The sequence below is a fragment of the Heptranchias perlo genome, chromosome 21 (genome assembly GCF_035084215.1).
Source record: "Heptranchias perlo isolate sHepPer1 chromosome 21, sHepPer1.hap1, whole genome shotgun sequence".
In the NCBI taxonomy this organism is placed as follows: domain Eukaryota; kingdom Metazoa; phylum Chordata; class Chondrichthyes; order Hexanchiformes; family Hexanchidae; genus Heptranchias; species Heptranchias perlo.
This window is the reverse complement of record NC_090345.1, coordinates 48,381,387-48,399,890: the sequence shown is the minus strand read 5'-3', so window position 1 is coordinate 48,399,890 and position 18,504 is coordinate 48,381,387. Positions and strand designations below refer to the sequence as shown.

Below are 18,504 nucleotides of genomic sequence, written 5' to 3'. Positions count from 1 at the left end.
CTTTGAATCAATGCTTCATAAGCATATGCCTCAAAAGGCCTTCGATAAGGTACCACATAGTAGACTCATGACTAAGGTCAGAACATATGGAATCAGGGGACAGGAAGCAGAATGGATAGCAAGCTGGCTATAAAACAGAAAACAGAGAGTGGGGATTAAAGGTAGTTACTCAGACTGGCAAAAGGTGGGAAGTGGTGTTATACAAGGATTGGTGCTGGGACCAGTGTTGTTCACCATTTATATAAACGATTTGGACTTAGGTTACGGAAGTACAATTTTAAAATTTGCGGATGACACCAAATTGGTGGGTATAGTTAACACTGAGGACTGCGAGAAAATACAGGAAGACATGAATAAACTTGCAGAATGGGTGTGTAATTGGCAAATAAATTTCAATATAGATAAGTGTGAGGTGGTACATTTTGGTAGGAGGAATAAGGAGGCCACATACTGCTTGGATAATAAGAGTCTAAATGGGATAGAGGAGCAGAGGGATCTGGGGGTACAGATTACAAATCACTGAAAGTAACGATGCAGGTTAATAAGTCCATAAAAAAAAGGCAAATTAAGCACTGGGGTTCATTTCGAAAGGGATAGAATTGAAAAGCAGAGAAGTTATGTTAAACATGCATAGAACCTTGGTTAGGCCACACTTGGTCAGTGTAAACAGTGCTGATCTCCATATTATAAAAAGGATAAGAGGTATTGGAGAAGGACCAAAAAATATTTACTAGAATGATACCAGAACTGTGACATTATACCTATCAGGAAAGATTGAAAAGGCTGGGGTTCTTATCTCTAGAAATGAGAAGACTGAGGGGTGAGCAGATAGAGGTCTTTAAAATTATGAAAGGGTTTAATAGGGTAGATGTAGAGAAAATGTTTCCATTTGTAGGGGAGACCAGAACTAGGGGCCATAAATATAAGATAGTCACTAATAAATCCAATAGGGAATTCAGGAGAAACTTCTTTACCCAGAGAGTGGTGAGAATGTGGAATTCGCTACCACTAGGAGTAGTTGAGGCGACTAAGATAGATGCATTTAAGGGAAAGCTGGATAAACACATGAGGGAGAAAGGAATAGAAGGATATGCTGATAGGGTTAGATGATGTAGAGATGCCGGTGATGGACTGGGGTGGACAAATGTAAGGAGTCTTACAACACCAGGTTATAGTCCAACAGCTTTATTTGAAATCACAAGCTTTCGGAGCTTTCCTCCTTCGTCAGGTGAGTGTAGGATTCCATAAAGGTACAGCATATATAGTCAGAGAACAATGCCTGGTGATTACAGATAATCTTTCCAACTGCCCGTTATCATACCTCGGCATAGATATAATCAAAGCAATCAAAGGAGTGGAATGGTGTTCAGACAGAGAAACATCACATACAAGGCTACTGAATACACAAATGGTCAGAACACAGAGAGAGAGAGAGAGAGACACCTGACGAAGGAGGAAAGCTCCGAAAGCTTGTGATTTCAAATCAAACTTGGACTATAACCTGGTGTTGTAAGACTCCTTACATTTGTCCACCCCAGTCCATCACCGGCATCTCCACATCATGGCTTTCTCTGCCTTTTGGGTCTCTCTCTCTCTCTCTCTCTGTCTTTGTGTTGTGACCGTTTGTGTATTCAGTAGTCTTGTATGTGATGTTTCTCTGTCTGAACACCATTCCACTCCTTTGATTGCTTTGATTATATCTCTGCTGAGGTGTGATAACGGGCAGTTGGAAAGATTATCTGTAATCACCAGGCATTGTTCTCTGACTATATATGCTGTACCTTTATGGAATCCTACACTCACCTGACAAAGGAGGAAAGCTCCGAAAGCTTGTGATTTCAAATAAAGCTGTTGGACTATAACTTGGTGTTGTAAGACTCCTTAGGGTTAGATGAAGTAGGGAGGGAGGAGGCTCGTATGGAGCATAAACCTGTTGGGCCGAATGGCCTGTTTCTGTGCTGTACAATGTAATATGTAATTCTACGTAATTCTATGTAATATGCCCTTAATAATTGCTTAATAACAGTTGAAAATCCATTATGCACTTAACCAGCAACAGACTGGAAAATTATTTTCCAAATGAAAGATTTGTTACTGAAAAATCTCAAGTGTGTAGGATAACAGCATAAGTGGTTTGCATTATTCCTCTAACATCATCCTCCCTGATCATCTCTGCCTTATCCCCCTCCTGCCTTCAAGAATCTCCTAAAGACCATTCTCTTTGTGCTTTCACTCGTCTTCCTGGCCAGACGTTCCCTCTTCATATCCACTTGGTATCAATTGCCCTGCAAAGTACTCCAAAAGGTCTCTTTGCACATAGAGATTGCTAAAGATGGAAATCTATTGGGGATAATTTGCTGTCAAAATAACTGTGAGGCCAACAGTGCTCATCGTTACTTATGCGCAAATGGTAAAGCAACTCCAGGTGAGGAGCAGATGCGTGATTAAATTCCAATATCCAATTATTGCTGTCCAAGTTGCTGCTCCACCATTAGCTTCACAAAAACGGCATCTCACTATCTGTCTCACCATTGAAATGCTTTGAACGGCGTGAAGTTAATGTATATCCTCAGTAGATACGAACTAAACTCGCCACAGAAAGTTAAGTCTTGTCCATTTCAGTCTAAGTACCCTTTTAACAATGTGATGAGTGTTAATTACTGCCAGTCAACCTCTCTGGCACTGAAAATTAACTATTACAAGTTTTAATTGTTGGAGATTTTTAAAATATAAAATTTAAAATTTTTACTTTTTTTTAACTTTTCCTTTCTGTCTCTTTTTTCTCTCTCTCTTGATCTGATCTTTCTTTCCCTCTCTGTCTTTCTCTTTCTGTACCTGATTTGACATTGAATTCACCCACTCTGATTTACACTTCCTTCTCAGTCCTTGCGCAGTTAATTTCACAACCCTTCAACCTGATTGGTAAAGGAGATAGCCAGTTGTTCACTCAGGTCCCAGATGCCCGGTTTCCCTCACTATGCCGTTATTAACTCGCACTCACAGCAACTTGCCATGCAAAAAATGTAAAAACCTAAACGTACAAGGGCAAGTCTAACTAACGGCAGACGCCGTTGGATGCCCTGCCATGGAAAATTATGGCCCAATATGCATGCATGGTAGAAAAGGAAGTTAGCCCTGAACACATGGTTTGGAACTGTTTATCCAGAAGCATTGCAATATATCGCACCAGCAATATTTAAAAACAGAAGAAATTGGTTCTAATATTACGAACTGTATGGGGATATTTTTACTTTAAAGAATTTTATCCGGCACCCAAACACCTTTTGGTGCATTCCTTTTGCAACATGTTACATTTAGGCCACATTTAAACTACAGGTTATTTGCCAAAGAATATACAGTTTATTAGTTCCATTGGATTCTCATGTGCTTCGTTGTTGTTGTAATCTGAATTCATAGGGAAATTTTGTGCGGCAAGACTCCCAACACGGAGTCCCACTCGATGCGATCACGGATCACCAGGAAATCGATGCACTAATCTCAGCACCCGAGTCTCCCATCTGCAACTCCTTTTGAGGAGCCAGGAGCCTTCCCTTACAAAACTTACCTTCTTAAGTCAGACATTGCAGAAAAATCTCATACAGCCAAGCCATATTGGAGCCAGATGTGGATTTGAAAACTGTTCCCATATCAAAAGACATTTGGCTGTGATCCAACATCTGAAATTAATTTTGCTAATGAAAAACCTAATGGAATGGGGTATCTGCAAACTGTAGATTGATTGTGTGAGACATTTAATCAGTCCTCCACAGTTCTATCTAGGACAAGACAGACTAGATGCAGGGAGGATGTTCCCGATGGCTGGGGAGTCCAGACCCAGGGGTCACAGTCTCAGGATACGGGGTATGGCATTTACAACCGAGATGAGGAGAAATTTCTTCACTCAGAGGGTGGTGAACCTGTGGAATTCTCTACCACAGAAGGCAGTGGAGGCCACGTCATTAGATGTATTCAAGAAGGAGATAGATATATTTCTTAATGCTAAAGGGATCAAGGGATATGGGGAAAAAGCGGGAACAGGGTACTGAGTTAGACGATCAGCCATGATCATTTTGGAATGGTGGAGCAGGCCCAAAGGGCCGAATGGCCTACTCTTGCTCCTATTTTCTATGTTTCTATGTTTATATCAGGATAAAAAGTTCAACAGTGGCATCAATAAATTGGATGTTCCTTAAACTAGTTTGAGTTTGTGTGAATCAAATGTAGTTCAAAGTATTTAATTAGTGTTCATTTTTAAAAGTGATTATCAATGTTATTATCTCAAAACAAATATTAGGGATTTCAATTCATAAAGAGCCATATTTTCCTCTCTGTTAATTTAAAGAAAATTGTAAACAATTTTACAACACCAAGTTATAGTCCAACAAATTTATTTTAAATTTCACAAGCTTTCGGAGGCTTCCTCCTTCCTCAGGTGAATGGTGTGGAAATGAAATTTTCGAATCCTTCGCATTTGTAAATCACAGAACAATGCCTGGTGATTACTGCCCGTTGCCAAGGCAATCACAGTGAGCAGACAGAGAGGTGTCACCTAAAAGGCCACCGAATATACAAACCCCCCCAAAAAAAAGAGAGAGAGAGAAGGAAGACAGTCAATGACCCGTTATATTAAAAACAGATAACATTTGTTCGCTGGTGGGGTTACGTGTAGTGTGACATGAACCCGGTTGAGGCCGTCCTCATGGGTGCGGAACTTGGCTATCGACACCACAATTTAAAGAAAAGTAGAGATGAGTAAATAGGGGAACACAACTGGTAAAACATGTTAGCAGGGCTTTAGTCCACTGCTACTCTGGTTCTTGCTTCTATCCTAAAATGTGTTAACAAAAGTTAGCCAAAAATATTGCTTGTTAAAGCATTGTTAAAGGTTGATTGTGGGAAAGTCATACAGGAGAAGGGAACATGACAGAAAACTGAATTTTGAATTCCAGGTCAAATTTGTAAGTTAGGCTACAGTTATGATACATTACAGTCTAAGGTGAGTGACTGTACAGTGTGAAACACAGCTGGTAAGACCCAAGTTATACTGTGGGGCAGACTCCTGGCTGGGACCCATACTTAGCTTACTGAATGAGAGCTCTGCTTACAGTATGTAAGGAGCTCTGCTCCCCCATTGGGAATGTTACAGAAACACGGGCAGCACTTTGTTTTCTCATATCAAGAAAAACAACAACAACTTGCATTTATATAGCGCCTTTAAAGTAGTAAAACGTCCTAAGGTGCTTCACAAGGGCGTTATCAAACAAAATTTCACACCGAGCCACATAAGGAGATATTAGGACAGATAAGGTAGGTTCTAAAGAGCGTCTTAATGGAGGAGAGGTAGAGAGGTGGATGGGTTTAGGGAGAGAATTCCAGAGCTTAGGACCTAGGCAGGTGAAGGCACGGCCACCAATGATGAAGCAATTAAAATCGGGGATGCGCAAAAGGCAAGAATTGGAGGAGCACTGAGATCTCGGAGGGTTGTAGAGCTGGAGGAGGTTACAGAGATAGGGAGGGGCGAAGCTATGGAGGGATTTGAAAACAAGGATGAGATGAGTAAATCAAGGTGTTCCCGGACCGGAAGCCAATATAGGTCAGCGAGCACATGGGTGTTGGGACAACGGGACTTGGGCGAGTTAGGATAGGGCAGCAGAGTTTTGGATGAGCTCAAGTTTATGGAGGGTGGAAGATGGGAGGCCGGCCAGGAGAGCATTGGAATAGTCCAGACTAGGTTAAATGTCCCACTTGTGGTGTCCTTGTTGGAGCCTCACCTGCTGGGAACACACATCAGGAAATCGTACCAGTCCAGCTTCCAATTCCAGCTTTAAGCACAGAGCTTGGTGAGAGTTGGGTGAATCTGCTAAATGAAGTGGCACCAGCAATTTGGTAAGAGTGAGAATTCGGTGCAGGGGGAAGGAGGTGCTAAGTAATTTAAACCATGGGGCAACAATAAATAAGTAAATATAGAAATAATCAGATTAATTAATTATATCTAAGGGGATAAAATTAAAATTAACTAAGTAGAGGATACCAACGTTAAACGGATCTGAATAGCATTAAATATAAATCTGGTATACATGAATAATAAATAAATAATAAATTTATCCCTTTGGGAATTTATACTTTTCAGTTATTTCTATTGAATAATATCAACAAATAGATGTCAGGTAGATCAGTGATACCTATGGAGCTGTGTAGGTATCCGTCTTGGCTCAGTGGTAGCAGTCTTGCTTCTGAATCAGAATGACATGGATTCAAGTCACATTCCAGGACTTACACACATAATTTCAGCTGACTACTCCAGTGCAGTACTGAGGGAGGTGCTATCTTTTGGATGAGATGTTAAACCGAAGACCTGTTTGCCTTCTCAGGTGGATGTAAATGATCCCATGGGACAAAAAAGAGCAGGAAATTTCCCCCAGTGTCCTGGCTAATTTTTATCCCTCAACTAACATCACTAAAAAAATATTTAATTGGTCAATTATCTCATTGCTGTTTGTGGGACCTTACTGTTTGTAATTTGGCTGCTGCGTTTCCTACATTACAATAATGACTACACTTCAAAACTACTTCATTTGGGACATCCTGAGGTTGTGAAAGGCCTGATATAAATGCAAGTTCTTTCTTTCCTTCTTTAACTGGAAATGTACTAGTGTAATGGTATCCAATAACAATACAAGAATGTTGCACATAATTCAGATGTGTTTTATAAAATTGTCATTACATAACCATAATATTTAATGACAATATTTTACTGAGCATGAAGTGCAGTTTTATATCTGCAATACCTTGTAAAGGTTCAATTGTCTATAGGAAAGGATTAAATTTAATGCAGCTTCTCAAGGGATTTGAACGAGCCACGTTGCAGTAACCTTGAACACACTTCTATATCCCAATTTTTTTACTTGATTTTCAACCACCCCTCGAGGGATGATCTAGATTGAGAGTTGATAATTTAATCAAGAATAACTTGTGCTTAGATGGCACTTTTCATGTGCTCAGGACATCCCAAAGTGCTTCACATCCACTAAAATTACTTTTTTGAACTGTAGCTACTGTTGTTTTGTAGGGAAATGCAGCAGCCAATTTATGCACAGCAAGATTCCACAAACAGAACCTGTTCTTTTTTGAATAGTGCTATAAGATCTTTTACATTCACCTTAGCAGGCAGACAGCACTTCAGTTTAATGCGTCACCTGAAAGACGGCACCACCAACACTGCAGCACCTCCTCAGTACTGAACTAAATGTCACCGTAGTTCATGTGCTCAAATCCTGGAGTGGGGCTTGAACTCTCAACCTTCCGACTCAGAGATCAGAGTGCTACCAACAGAGCCAAATTTCAATAAAATTGTTTGCAGTATGCAATCTCTCAGAGAGGTAATGCTGGGAATGCACATCAGGAATTTGGGTGCATCCAAATCATGGCCCACATGGTTTCTTATCCATTAACTCGTAAGGGAGGCCACAAATCAGGTGTACTGACTATGCACTTGATTTCCCGATTAGAACTACTGTTGCACACAGCTTTGTGCCAACAACACTAAAGGGTAAAATTGATTCTGTAAATACTATCTTCCTTTGCTGCCACCTTCCTTTACCAGAGCCCAAGTCATTAGTCAACAAGTCGCTTTCTTAAGCTGGCTGAGGAAAAGAATGGGAATTCCGGATTTGTTTATTTATCACTGTCAGCAGTTTCAATGTTCTACAAAGCCTTTAATCTGCCCACTGATGGAATATCATAATGCTGTTCGGAACTCTGCAGAGAAAACTCTTCAGGGCTCAGCAGAGTTGAAATCTAGACAGCCGAACAATGTGAATGGCTTACTCCATGCCAATTATGACCCTTTTCAACAATGGAGGGATGTGGCCATGAGTCTCCAGGAATTATAGATTAATCTCCTGGTCTCGGCTGGGAGCAATCCAGGAGAAAAATAATTAGTTCATTGAAAAGAATTATGTGTTTTTTTCATTTTGTTCGAACGCTTTTGTTTATTAGTTAGAAAAATATTCGAGGTGGGAAGAAAGACTGATGGGGAGGGTGGGGCTGGTGGAGGTAAGAGATCATGTGATGAAACTTCCAGGAATACATCCAACCAGAGTTGGCAACCCTAAAATTTGAACACAGTTTGCTACTTTTACAAGATCGATGTTTTTTCTGTATTTGAGAGACATGGGCCCCGATATTTACTCAGAGCAGGGAAGGGGGGGGGGGAGGGGGAACCCGGAACTGATGTTAGTGGGTCAGATTCTGCGATCTCAACTTGATTGAACAATTACATTTTTTCTTCCGGGTTTGGGGCCTCCAAGCTGCCCAGCGGGCCTAATGCGTAACCGTGTGACACAAGCTGCCCAGCGGGCGTTCTGCGTACCTGCATGATGCAATCTGAAGTACACTATTCAAAGGGCCAATGCAAGAATGGAATTTGGAGGAGTCAGGAGGAATTTACCATGGATTCACAAAGAGGGAGGACAGCACCCAGATTCAATGATGCTTCCCTTGAAACACTGCTGGATGCAGTGAGCAGCAGGAGGGATATCATTTTCCCCAGCAATGGGTGGAAGAAACCTGCTTCTGTTATCAGGAAGGCATGGCTGGAGGTGGCTGAGGAGGTGTGCAGCAGGAGCATTGTGGCCCCGGTCTTGGATGCAGTGCAGGAAGCGGTTTAATGACCTGACCAGGTTAGGAAAAGTGAGTACAGTTGCTGATTCACCCACATCCTGTGGTGTACAACACCCCCCCCCACACCCCCTCACTCTGTTCTCAAGATGGATCCTGGGCTGGCTGTTCCCTCGGGAGCTCCTTGCTATGCAACTCTATCTGTTGCCATCTTTTGCCCTTTCTCTTCCAATCTCCTCTCTTCCACTGTTTCAGTTCCCCTGGCTCTAATAGTAGGTCCATTTTGCCCCTAACTACAAGTTCACGCTGCATGTTTAAAGTTACCTGGGCCCACTGCCCATTCCCGGTCTGTGCCTGCTCTGGTTTTATCAGTGAGCACTGGATCTTTGCTCAAACTTGGCTTTGAAATTCCTGGACCTCTCTGCTGTCAAGACTACGCTACTCCACTGGACTACACTGCAACTCAGCTGCTGTGACTCTGATCTGCTATTCAGTTGCTTAAGTTTTAAGGTAACTTTGTCTAGCTTATAGCCCAATCCCCACCGCTGCTGTTACCTGCTGAGTTTATGACTCTCCTACTGGGCCCACTGGTTTTTCAGCTTTAATTTGCTATAGTATGGTTCCTGGCCAGAAATTCACTCTCCTGGGCCGTAGTCCATTTCTCCGCTGCTTCTGGATCTTATAGTGACCTCCAACTTCGCCACTGTTTTTCTGCCCCGTGATCGATTCTGTCCACCTCCTGGCTCTTCATTCCCAAGGAAATACCTCCAGCAGTGCGTCCTCCGATACTCTACACTTCAAATAGCTTCTGGATTCACTCGCCCTCCACACCTGTCTCTGAACCTGGACATCAGTTTGTCGATGCTCCAAGCAAACTCCACCCTATCTGCGTCAACCTTATCCCACCACAGGACCTCTGACTTTAACTTTGGACTCCCTCCTATTGTCTCCTCTCTATTCCCTGTTTATTACCAGAACATATTTATCCCAATCTTGCTATGTAACCACGCCTATGTAACTTGAGTTTCCCTGTGTCCATTCGCTGCCACTCCAGACCCAAGCCTATCCCTTCTGTTTCCCCTTTTTTCTTCTTTTCTCTTTACCCCTCCGAGGCCCCCTCTCCTATCTTGCCTCCTTTCATTTCTCCCCTCTCGGGTACTCTGCCCCCCTCCCAAACCTCTACCCCAACCCTTCAGCACTCCTCGACCTTCCTACTCTCCTGCCGCCGTCCCAGGCTTGACTCCCTCTTTGGCCCTCCATTCACTACAACATTTCTGCAGCTACCGATCTGCTCAATCACACCTCACCTCCACCCTTGATGCCCTTGACCCCATTAAAACCATTACTCTCTCTCACCCTGGTCATTCCCCCTGGTACGGCCCTCATCTCCACTCCCTTAAGTCCAAGGGAAGCAGACATGAATGTTTATGGCAGACAACTGGTTTAGCCATTCATCGCCAGATCTGGCTGGATCCCATAAAGCACTATCGGGTCCTGCTCTCCTCTGCCAAAATTGCTCACTATTCCAGGATCATCCTGGAATGCAAAGATAATCCCCGCCTTCTCCTCCATTACAAACCATCTTCTTAAATCCCTCTTCCCTGCCTCCTCCACCCTCACCTCCAACAAGTGCGAGGACTTCATGGACTACTTTGTCACTGAGATTGAGACCATCCGTCAGCTACCTCTGCTGCTGCCCTCTCTTCCCCTAGCCCATCAAGCCAAACTTCCCCTACGGTAACCCCCTGCCCCAGCCTTAAACTCGCTTCTTTCTCTAGTTTCTCTCCTATCTCCCCTCGTGCCCTCTCCGAGCTCATTTTGACCATGAGACTCACCTCCTGCTCCCTTGACCCTATTCTCACCAAACTGCAGACAATCCAGCTTCCCCTCCTGGCCCCCATGTTAGCTGATATTGTTAATGGTTCCCTCTCCTCAGGTACTGTCCCCTCCACTTCAAATCTGCCGTCATCACCCCCTCCTCAAAAACCCATCCTTGACCCCTTTGTCTTGCAAAGTACAGCCCATCTCCAACCTCCCTTTCCTCTCCTAAGTCCTTGAACGTGTTGTCACCTCCCAAATCCATGCCCATCTTTCCCGCAACTCCATGTTTGAATCTCTCCAATCAGGTTTCCGCCCCTGCCACATCCTATGTGACTGTGACCATGGTAAACTATCCCTCCTCATCCTTCTCAACCTGTCTGTAGCCTTTGACATGGTTGACCACACCGTCCTCCTCCAACGCCTCTCCTCTGTCGTCTAGCTGGGTGGGACTGCACTTACCTGGTTCCATTCTTATCTATCCAGTTATAGCCAGAGAATCACCTGCAATGGCTTCTCTTCCCGCTCTCACACCATTACCTCTGGGTCCCCCAACGATCTATCCTTAGCTCCCTCCTATTTCTCATCTACACGCTGCCCCTCGGTGACATCATCCGAAAACATGTCAGGTTCCACATGTACACCGATGACACCCAACTCTACCTCACCACCATCTCCCTCACCCACTCCACTGTCTCTGATTTGTCACACTGCTCGTTCAACATCCAGTACTGGATGAGCAAAAATTTCCTCCAACTAAATATTGGGAAGACCAAAGCCATTGTCTTCAGTCCCCGTCACAAACTCCCATTCCCTAGCTACCGACTCCATCCCTCTCCCTGGCCACTGTCTGAGGCTGAACCAGGCTGTTCACAACCTTGGCGTTCTATTTGATTATTCCAACCATATATCCACTCCATCACCAAGACCGCCTACTTCTCCGCCTCTGCTTATCTGCAGCTGCAACCCTCATCCATGCCTTTATTACCACTAGACTTGACCATTCCATTCTGTGACCAAGCTTTTGGTACCCTGTCCCAATATCTCCTTATGTGGCTCAGTGTCAAATTTTGTTTGAAAACACTCCTGTGAAGCTACTTGGGACATTTTACTACATTAAAGGTGCTGTAGAAATGCACGTTGTTGTTGTTGTTGTTGTTGTTGTTGTCTTGTCAAGCCTACTCTGTCACATCACTCCTCACACCCACTTCAATTTCAGCATCACCCATCCTTCACTTTCTATGCGCTTCCTCACTTTCCCATGTATCCATCCACCGCTGCCACTCACCCCAATCTTTATGCAATGTGATGCATCTGTCTCATAGTCATCCTCACCGAATGCACTGCATCCATTGGGTGAATTCATCACCTTCAGTCACTCACAGGTCTGTTCTTTCGCCCCTGATAAGAGGAGAGCGCAAAATGCAAGGGAGAGGGCAAGGACTGGTGGTGGCTTGCCACGAATTGTGCCGTTCACAGAAGCAGAGGGGGACGTGATGGAGATCAGTGGCACATCTGCGTCCTTCTAAATAAGAGATAGAGAGACTGGAACTTGCAGATGCCTGGCGACAGAATTTAAAACATCTCCAACACACATGCTGACTTTATGTCATCAATGACTGACTGAACTATGAGGAGCCTGAGTCTGGTGATTGGCAAGATTGTTAGTTTGCCATGACTAATTCATATCGCTTTCTTTTGTCTTCCAGGGCCTTCACGCATAGAGCAAGAATCTGCAGAGATGCATGACTACGATTCCTTAGAGGTCTTTATTTCTTCTGAGGGTGCACCGTCACAGGACGTACAGCCATGCATCAGCGCAAACACTTGAACTTCGGTGGGTCCTGTTAGACAGTTTACACCTGGTGATTCACAATTCACAACTGAACATGAGCAGACACTGGTGGCAGGGGCAGTTGTGGAGAGTCTGATTCGGGGGCACACTCCTCTCCAAGCTCTGCTCAGCTGGACACAGATGCTGAACCCTGGGGGCCATTGTTGAGAAGGAGGATGACTGAGGTAGAGATGCAACTTTGCGAGGTACTGGAAAATGTGCCATGCACACTCTCCACAATAGCGAGAGGGTGGAGGAGTCCAACTCCAACACTAGTGGGTTGATGTCTCAGGTAATTGCGAGAATGTCTGCAATGGAGTGGCCGCCTCCATGGAGCTTCATGCACGGCTCTCAAATGAGTCTATGCAGGCCATGACAATGGCCGTGCAGGAGATGTCTTCTGCCTTAAACAGGATGACAGATACCTTATCCGTGGACTTTCAAAATGTCACAGATGTGCATCAAGCTGCTGTGCAGCAGAGTGTTAGGAGTGATGTGCCGCTGGCCTGTGAGAGGGATGATGGTGAAAGGAAAGTAGGAATTCCACTCAAAGCGCTCCCATGCCTCACCTATTGCACCACCCCCCCTCCGCCGCCTTCAACCAGTACCCAGCATGCTGCCTCCTCTCCCGATGGCCGAGTCTGCCCCTGCGCAGGTGCAGGTGGAGCAGGCTTTGGGCGGGGCCTTCATGGGCTCCAAAACCCAGAGGTCATAGGCTAAAAGCATCTCAGAAGTCAGGGCAGGGATCTGAGTAGCCTGCCTCTATCTCTGCTGAAGCCACAGGGGATGCACTATGTAGAAGTGGTAGGAAGCGTATGTTCAAACAATTGTAATTCACGAAGGGTCTGCACAAGGGTGTTTGAAAAAATGTTATGTTGTGAAGTTTCCTTTTTTTATACCGGCCCATATAATTTATTGATTAGCACCACTTCCACGTCTTGCTAATTTTTGCAGCCCAAGTGCCAACTCGCCCATTCATTTGCTTCATGACGAATGTCAATACATGACGGGATCCAAGGGGTGGATGTGCAATGGGTGTATACATGGTTGAAGGACTGTTTTGTGTAAAGACGGGGTGGCGATTGGTGGTGTTGGGTGCGGGCCACAGTATCTCAATTTTTCTATTTCCCACCCTGACTAACTAAGTGAAACTTTGAGATATGAGGGCAATGTAAGCATGGTCTGGCCTCCTCCTCCTCCTCTTCTTCTTCAATGTTCTTATCATCAGAAGATGATTGACTAGTGCTTTGGTTGTCCTCCACTTCTAATCCTCTCTGCTGCCCAATGTTGTGCAGGACACAGCACACCACCATGATGTGGTGTTTGGCAGAAAGTTCGGAAGGGTGAGTACTGAAAGGTGCCTCCAGACCTATCCAGGCACCTGCAGCACATCTTCAACATGCCAATGACTTGCTTGATGACACATCTGGTAGTCACGTGGCTCTGGTTGTATCGCTTTTGCGGCTCATTGATGGGGTTCCTCATAGGTGTAATGAACTAAGTTTGAAGGGGGAGTCCCTTGTCTCCAACGAGCCAGCCCTTAAGTCTGTCTCCTGGTAGGAAAAGGTCTGGAATGTTGGACTGCCGCTGTATAAAAGCATCATGACAGTTGCCAGGGAATCTGGCACACACCTGCATAAATCTTTTCTTGTGGTTGCGTACCATTGATGGAGTGAAATCCCTTATGGTTGATAAAAACTCCAGGTTCATGAGGTGGTCCTTGGATTGCCACGTGTGTGTAATTGACTGCACCCTGCACCTATGGGAAGCCAGCCAAAGAGGCGAAACCGACTGCCCACTCATTCTGGCTATTGTTGTCACAGGCAAAGTTCACATAAGTGGACGCCCTGGCAAACAGCCCAATTATCTGCCTTATACATGTATGTGCAGCCGACTGAGAGACCTCAGAGATGTCTCCGGTGGCGCACTGGAAGGAGCCAGAGGCAAAGAAATTGAGGGCAGTGGTGACTTTTACAGCGACGGGCAATGCGTGGCCACCAGGTCCAACAGGGAGCAGCTCTTCCTGAAGGAGGCTGCAGAAGTCTGTGACCACCTGCCGACTCAATCTAAGCCTGCATAGGCACTGCTCCTCAGATAGGTCCAAGAAGCTGAGCATCTGCCTGTAGACCCTCTCACAGGCTACCTCGGCCCTTCTGTTGTGCCTCTCTCTGCTGTTCTCCACTCTGCTCTTCTCCAGATCTGTGTTGAGCACCTTTCTCTTGTGCACCTCTCCCTTGTGCACCTCTCTCTTGTGCACCTCTCTCTTGTGTACCTCTCTCTTGTGCACCTCTCTTGTGCACCTCTCTCTTGTGTACCTCTCTCTTGTGCACCTCTCTTGTGCACCTCTCTCTTGTGCACCTCTCTCTTGTGCACCTCTCTCTTGTGTACCTCTCTCTTGTGCACCTCTCTCTTGTGCACCTCTCCCTTGTGCACCTCTCTCTTGTGCACCTCTCTCTTGTGCACCTTTCCCTTGTGCACCTTTCCGTTGTGCACCTCTCTCTTGTGCACCTCTCTTGTGCACCTCTCTCTTGTGCACCTCTCCCTTGTGCACCTCTCTCTTGTGCACCTCTCTCTTGTGCACCTTTCCCTTGTGCACCTTTCCGTTGTGCACCTCTCTCTTGTGCACCTCTCTCTTGTGCACCTTTCCCTTGTGCACCTTTCCGTTGTGCACCTCTCTCTTGTGCACCTCTCTTGTGCACCTCTCTCTTGTGCACCTCTCTCTTGTGCACCCTTCCCTTGTGCACCTCTCTCTTGTGCACCTCTCTCTTGTGCACCCTTCCCTTGTGCACCTCTCTCTTGTGCACCTCTCTCTTGTGCACCTCTCTCTTGTGCACCTCTCCCTTGTGCACCCCTCTCTTGTGCACCTCTCTCTTGTGCACCTTTCCCTTGTGCACCCTTCCCTTGTGCACCTCTCCCTTGTGCACCCCTCTCTTGTGCACCTCTCCCTTGTGCACCTCTCTCTTGTGTACCTCTCTCTTGTGTACCTCTCTCTTGTGCACCTCTCTCTTGTGCACCCTTCCCTTGTGCACCTCTTCCTTGTGCACCTTTCCCTTGTGCACCTTTCCCTTGTGCACCCTTCCCTTGTGCACCTCTCCCTTGTGCACCCCTCTCTTGTGCACCTCTCCCTTGTGCACCTCTCTCTTGTGTACCTCTCTCTTGTGTACCTCTCTCTTGTGCACCTCTCTCTTGTGCACCCTTCCCTTGTGCACCTCTTCCTTGTGCACCTCTCTCTTGTGCACCTTTCCCTTGTGCACCTCTCCCTTGTGCACCTCTCTCTTGTGTACCTCTCTCTTGTGCACCTCTCCCTTGTGCACCTCTCTCTTGTGCACCCTTCCCTTGTGCACCTCTTCCTTGTGCACCTTTCCCTTGTGCACCTCTCTCTTGTGCACCTCTCTCTTGTGCACCTCTCTCTTGTGCACCTCTCTCTTGTGCACCCTTCCCTTGTGCACCTTTCCCTTGTGCACCCCTCCCTTGTGCACCCTTCGCTTGTGCACCTCTCTCTTGTGCACCTCTCTCTTGTGCACCTCTCTCTTGTGCACCTCTCTCTTGTGCACCTCTCTCTTGTGCACCTCTCTCTTGTGCACCCTTCCCTTGTGCACCTTTCCCTTGTGCACCCTCCCTTGTGCACCCTTCCCTTGTGCACCTCTCTCTTGTGCACCTCTCTCTTGTGCACCTCTCTCTTGTGCACCCTTCCCTTGTGCACCTTTCCCTTGTGCACCCCTCCCTTGTGCACCCTTCCCTTGTGCACCTCTCTCTTGTGCACCTCTCTCTTGTGCACCTCTCTCTTGTGCACCTCTCTCTTGTGCACCCCTCCCTTGTGCACCCTTCCCTTGTGCACCCTTCCCTTGTGCACCTCTCTCTTGTGCACCTGTAGATCCCACACAGCACGAAGTCACTGCCGTGGCTGTTGATTGTCTTCCTCCTCCGATGTCCTATCGAATGTATCCATAGTGCCCCCACCCCCAATCCTGATCTTGTCCGTTTAAAGGTGTCCAAAGTTCCTAAGGAGCTGTATGAACTCAAGAACACTCTGCAAAACATTTGCGAGAGGGAACTGAGACACCAGCTGTAAACATTGAGCATTTATTCACATCGGGCAATCATAAATTTAAAGACCCCCATGAACGGTGGCTCAATCTCACCTCCGATTCACTGGCGAGTGCTGGAGGCGTTAAATTCGAATGCCTGATGAATGCAATTTAAAATCGCATCATTACCATCTGCTAATCATGTAAATTGCTCTGATAATTACCAACCTTCCTGCACTAATTATCAACCCACCTGCGCACGCAGCCAAACGCACCTCCGTTAAACCTGGGAGCGGGTGCGTTGGAGCCGGGTTGCGGTTACACTTCAAATTTCTATTACTTTAACTTCCCGCCCGCCTCCAACCCACCCGTTCTTGGGGGTTAAAATTCCACCCATGTTCTTTCTAACAGCCAGACTGACCAAATGAATGGTCACATTACCCCCTGCTGGACACACATATAATAACATGAATAAATTCAGCACGACTGGGCTCCCAGCAGGGAGTCACACTCAAAGGGAGTGCAGGTTGGAGATAGGAGAATTCGGGGTACAGTTTTGTAATCCTATCAATGCTCCCTGAAGTGAGACTTCCACCTCCCCCACAAGGAGTGTAAATTCACCCTGTAATGTAGGGAGTCTCACTCCACTTCACTCCAGTGTCAACTTGTGCCCTGAATTTGGATTTAGGCTGCATTTACACTATAACTGTTGCATTGGTGTGTGCCGTACACCAATACTCACAGTGTATATGTGCTCTTGAAAACTATAATGATTTAGCCGATAGTATCACAGTCTTCCTGCATTTCCACCGAACACTAGAGGTTTACTTATTAGACCTTGTCCTTGTTATATTTGTTTCTAGTCTCTCGACCCCTCCACAGTCTCTCATTTGTCACATTGCTTGTCCGACATCCGGTACTGGATGAGCAAAAATTTCCTCGAACTAAATATTGGGAAGACCGAAACAATTGTCCTCAGGCCCCACCACAAACTCCATTCCCTAGTCACTGACTCCATCCCTCTTCCTGGCCACTGTCTGAGGCTGAACCAGGCTGTTTGCAACTTTGGCCTCCTATCTGACCCTGAGATGAGCTTCCAACCACATATCCGCTCTATCACTAAGACCGCCTACTTCCATCTCTGCCCCTGCCTCAGCTCCTCTACTGCTGAAACCCTCATCCATGCCTTTGTTACCTCTGGGCTTCACTATTCCAATGGCCTCCCATCTTCCACCCTCCATAAACTTGAGCTCATCCAAATTTCTGCTGCCCGTATCCTAACTCGCACCAAGCTCACCCATCACCCCTGTGCTCCCTGGCCTACATTGGCTCCCGGTCTGGCAACACCTCGATTTTAAAATTCTCATCCTTGTTTTCAAATCCCTCCATGGCCTCAACCCTCCCTATCTCTGTAACCTCCTCCAGCCCTACAACCCTCCGAGATCTCTGGGCTCCTCCAATTGTTGTCTCTTGCGCATCCCCGATTTTAATCGCTCCACCATTGGTGGCCATGCCTTCAGCCGTGTAGGCCCTAAGTGTAATAAACTGGATAGCCTGGTGGTGAAGGATTGAATACTAGAGCCTGGTCTTCAGTTACTTCACCCCTTTATTCACAGAGCTCCACATTACACACGCCACACCCAAGATAACCTCTCTTATATATGAATACAAGAGCGTCCTCAATTGATATCCACCTGAATACAGTTAACACGAATTAATATAAATCACATGGAAACAATTATCACTAAGCTCTGGAATTCCGTCCCAAACCTTTCCCCCTCTCTACTCTCTCCTCCTTTAGGACACTCCTTAAAACCTATCTCTTTGACCAAGCTTTTGGTCATCTGTCCTAATATTTCCTTATGTGGCTCAGAGTCAGATTTTGTTTGATAATCGCTCCTGTTTAGCGCCTTGGGACGTTTAATTATGCTAAAGGCGCTATATAAATGCAAGTTGTTTTTGTTGTTGTGGTGGTTTCACCCTGTTATTGCACAAGCGAATATACAAAAAAAAGCATAGGGAACACGGACATTTCCCCTCCCCCAGGAAAGTTGTGAACTATTTTAGTTTTGGCTAGCTTTGCCTAAGTTCCTGCTCAGATCGAATGACTACAAACCACAACATGTGCAGACACTTACCTGAGTCACTCATTGACCGTGGCTCTAAATAATAGGAAAGGAAAAATAAGAGAAAGTATGTTCGTTA

At 45.8% G+C, this 18,504-nt stretch overlaps 1 protein-coding gene across 5 annotated transcripts in view; it reads right to left on the bottom strand.

The window, feature by feature from the left end:
* Positions 1-18,504, bottom strand: part of mypn (myopalladin) — a 441,574-nt gene that overhangs the window by 277,408 nt on the left and 145,662 nt on the right. For all 5 annotated transcript variants that reach the window (XR_010966743.1, XR_010966742.1, XM_068002628.1 and 2 more), the window contains exon 8: positions 18,438-18,461. Coding sequence is in view for 3 of the 5 variants with exons in the window: in XM_068002628.1 (XP_067858729.1) it covers positions 18,438-18,461 (24 nt within the window). In the remaining 2 variants the exon portion in view is untranslated. The remainder of the gene's footprint in view (positions 1-18,437; positions 18,462-18,504) is intronic.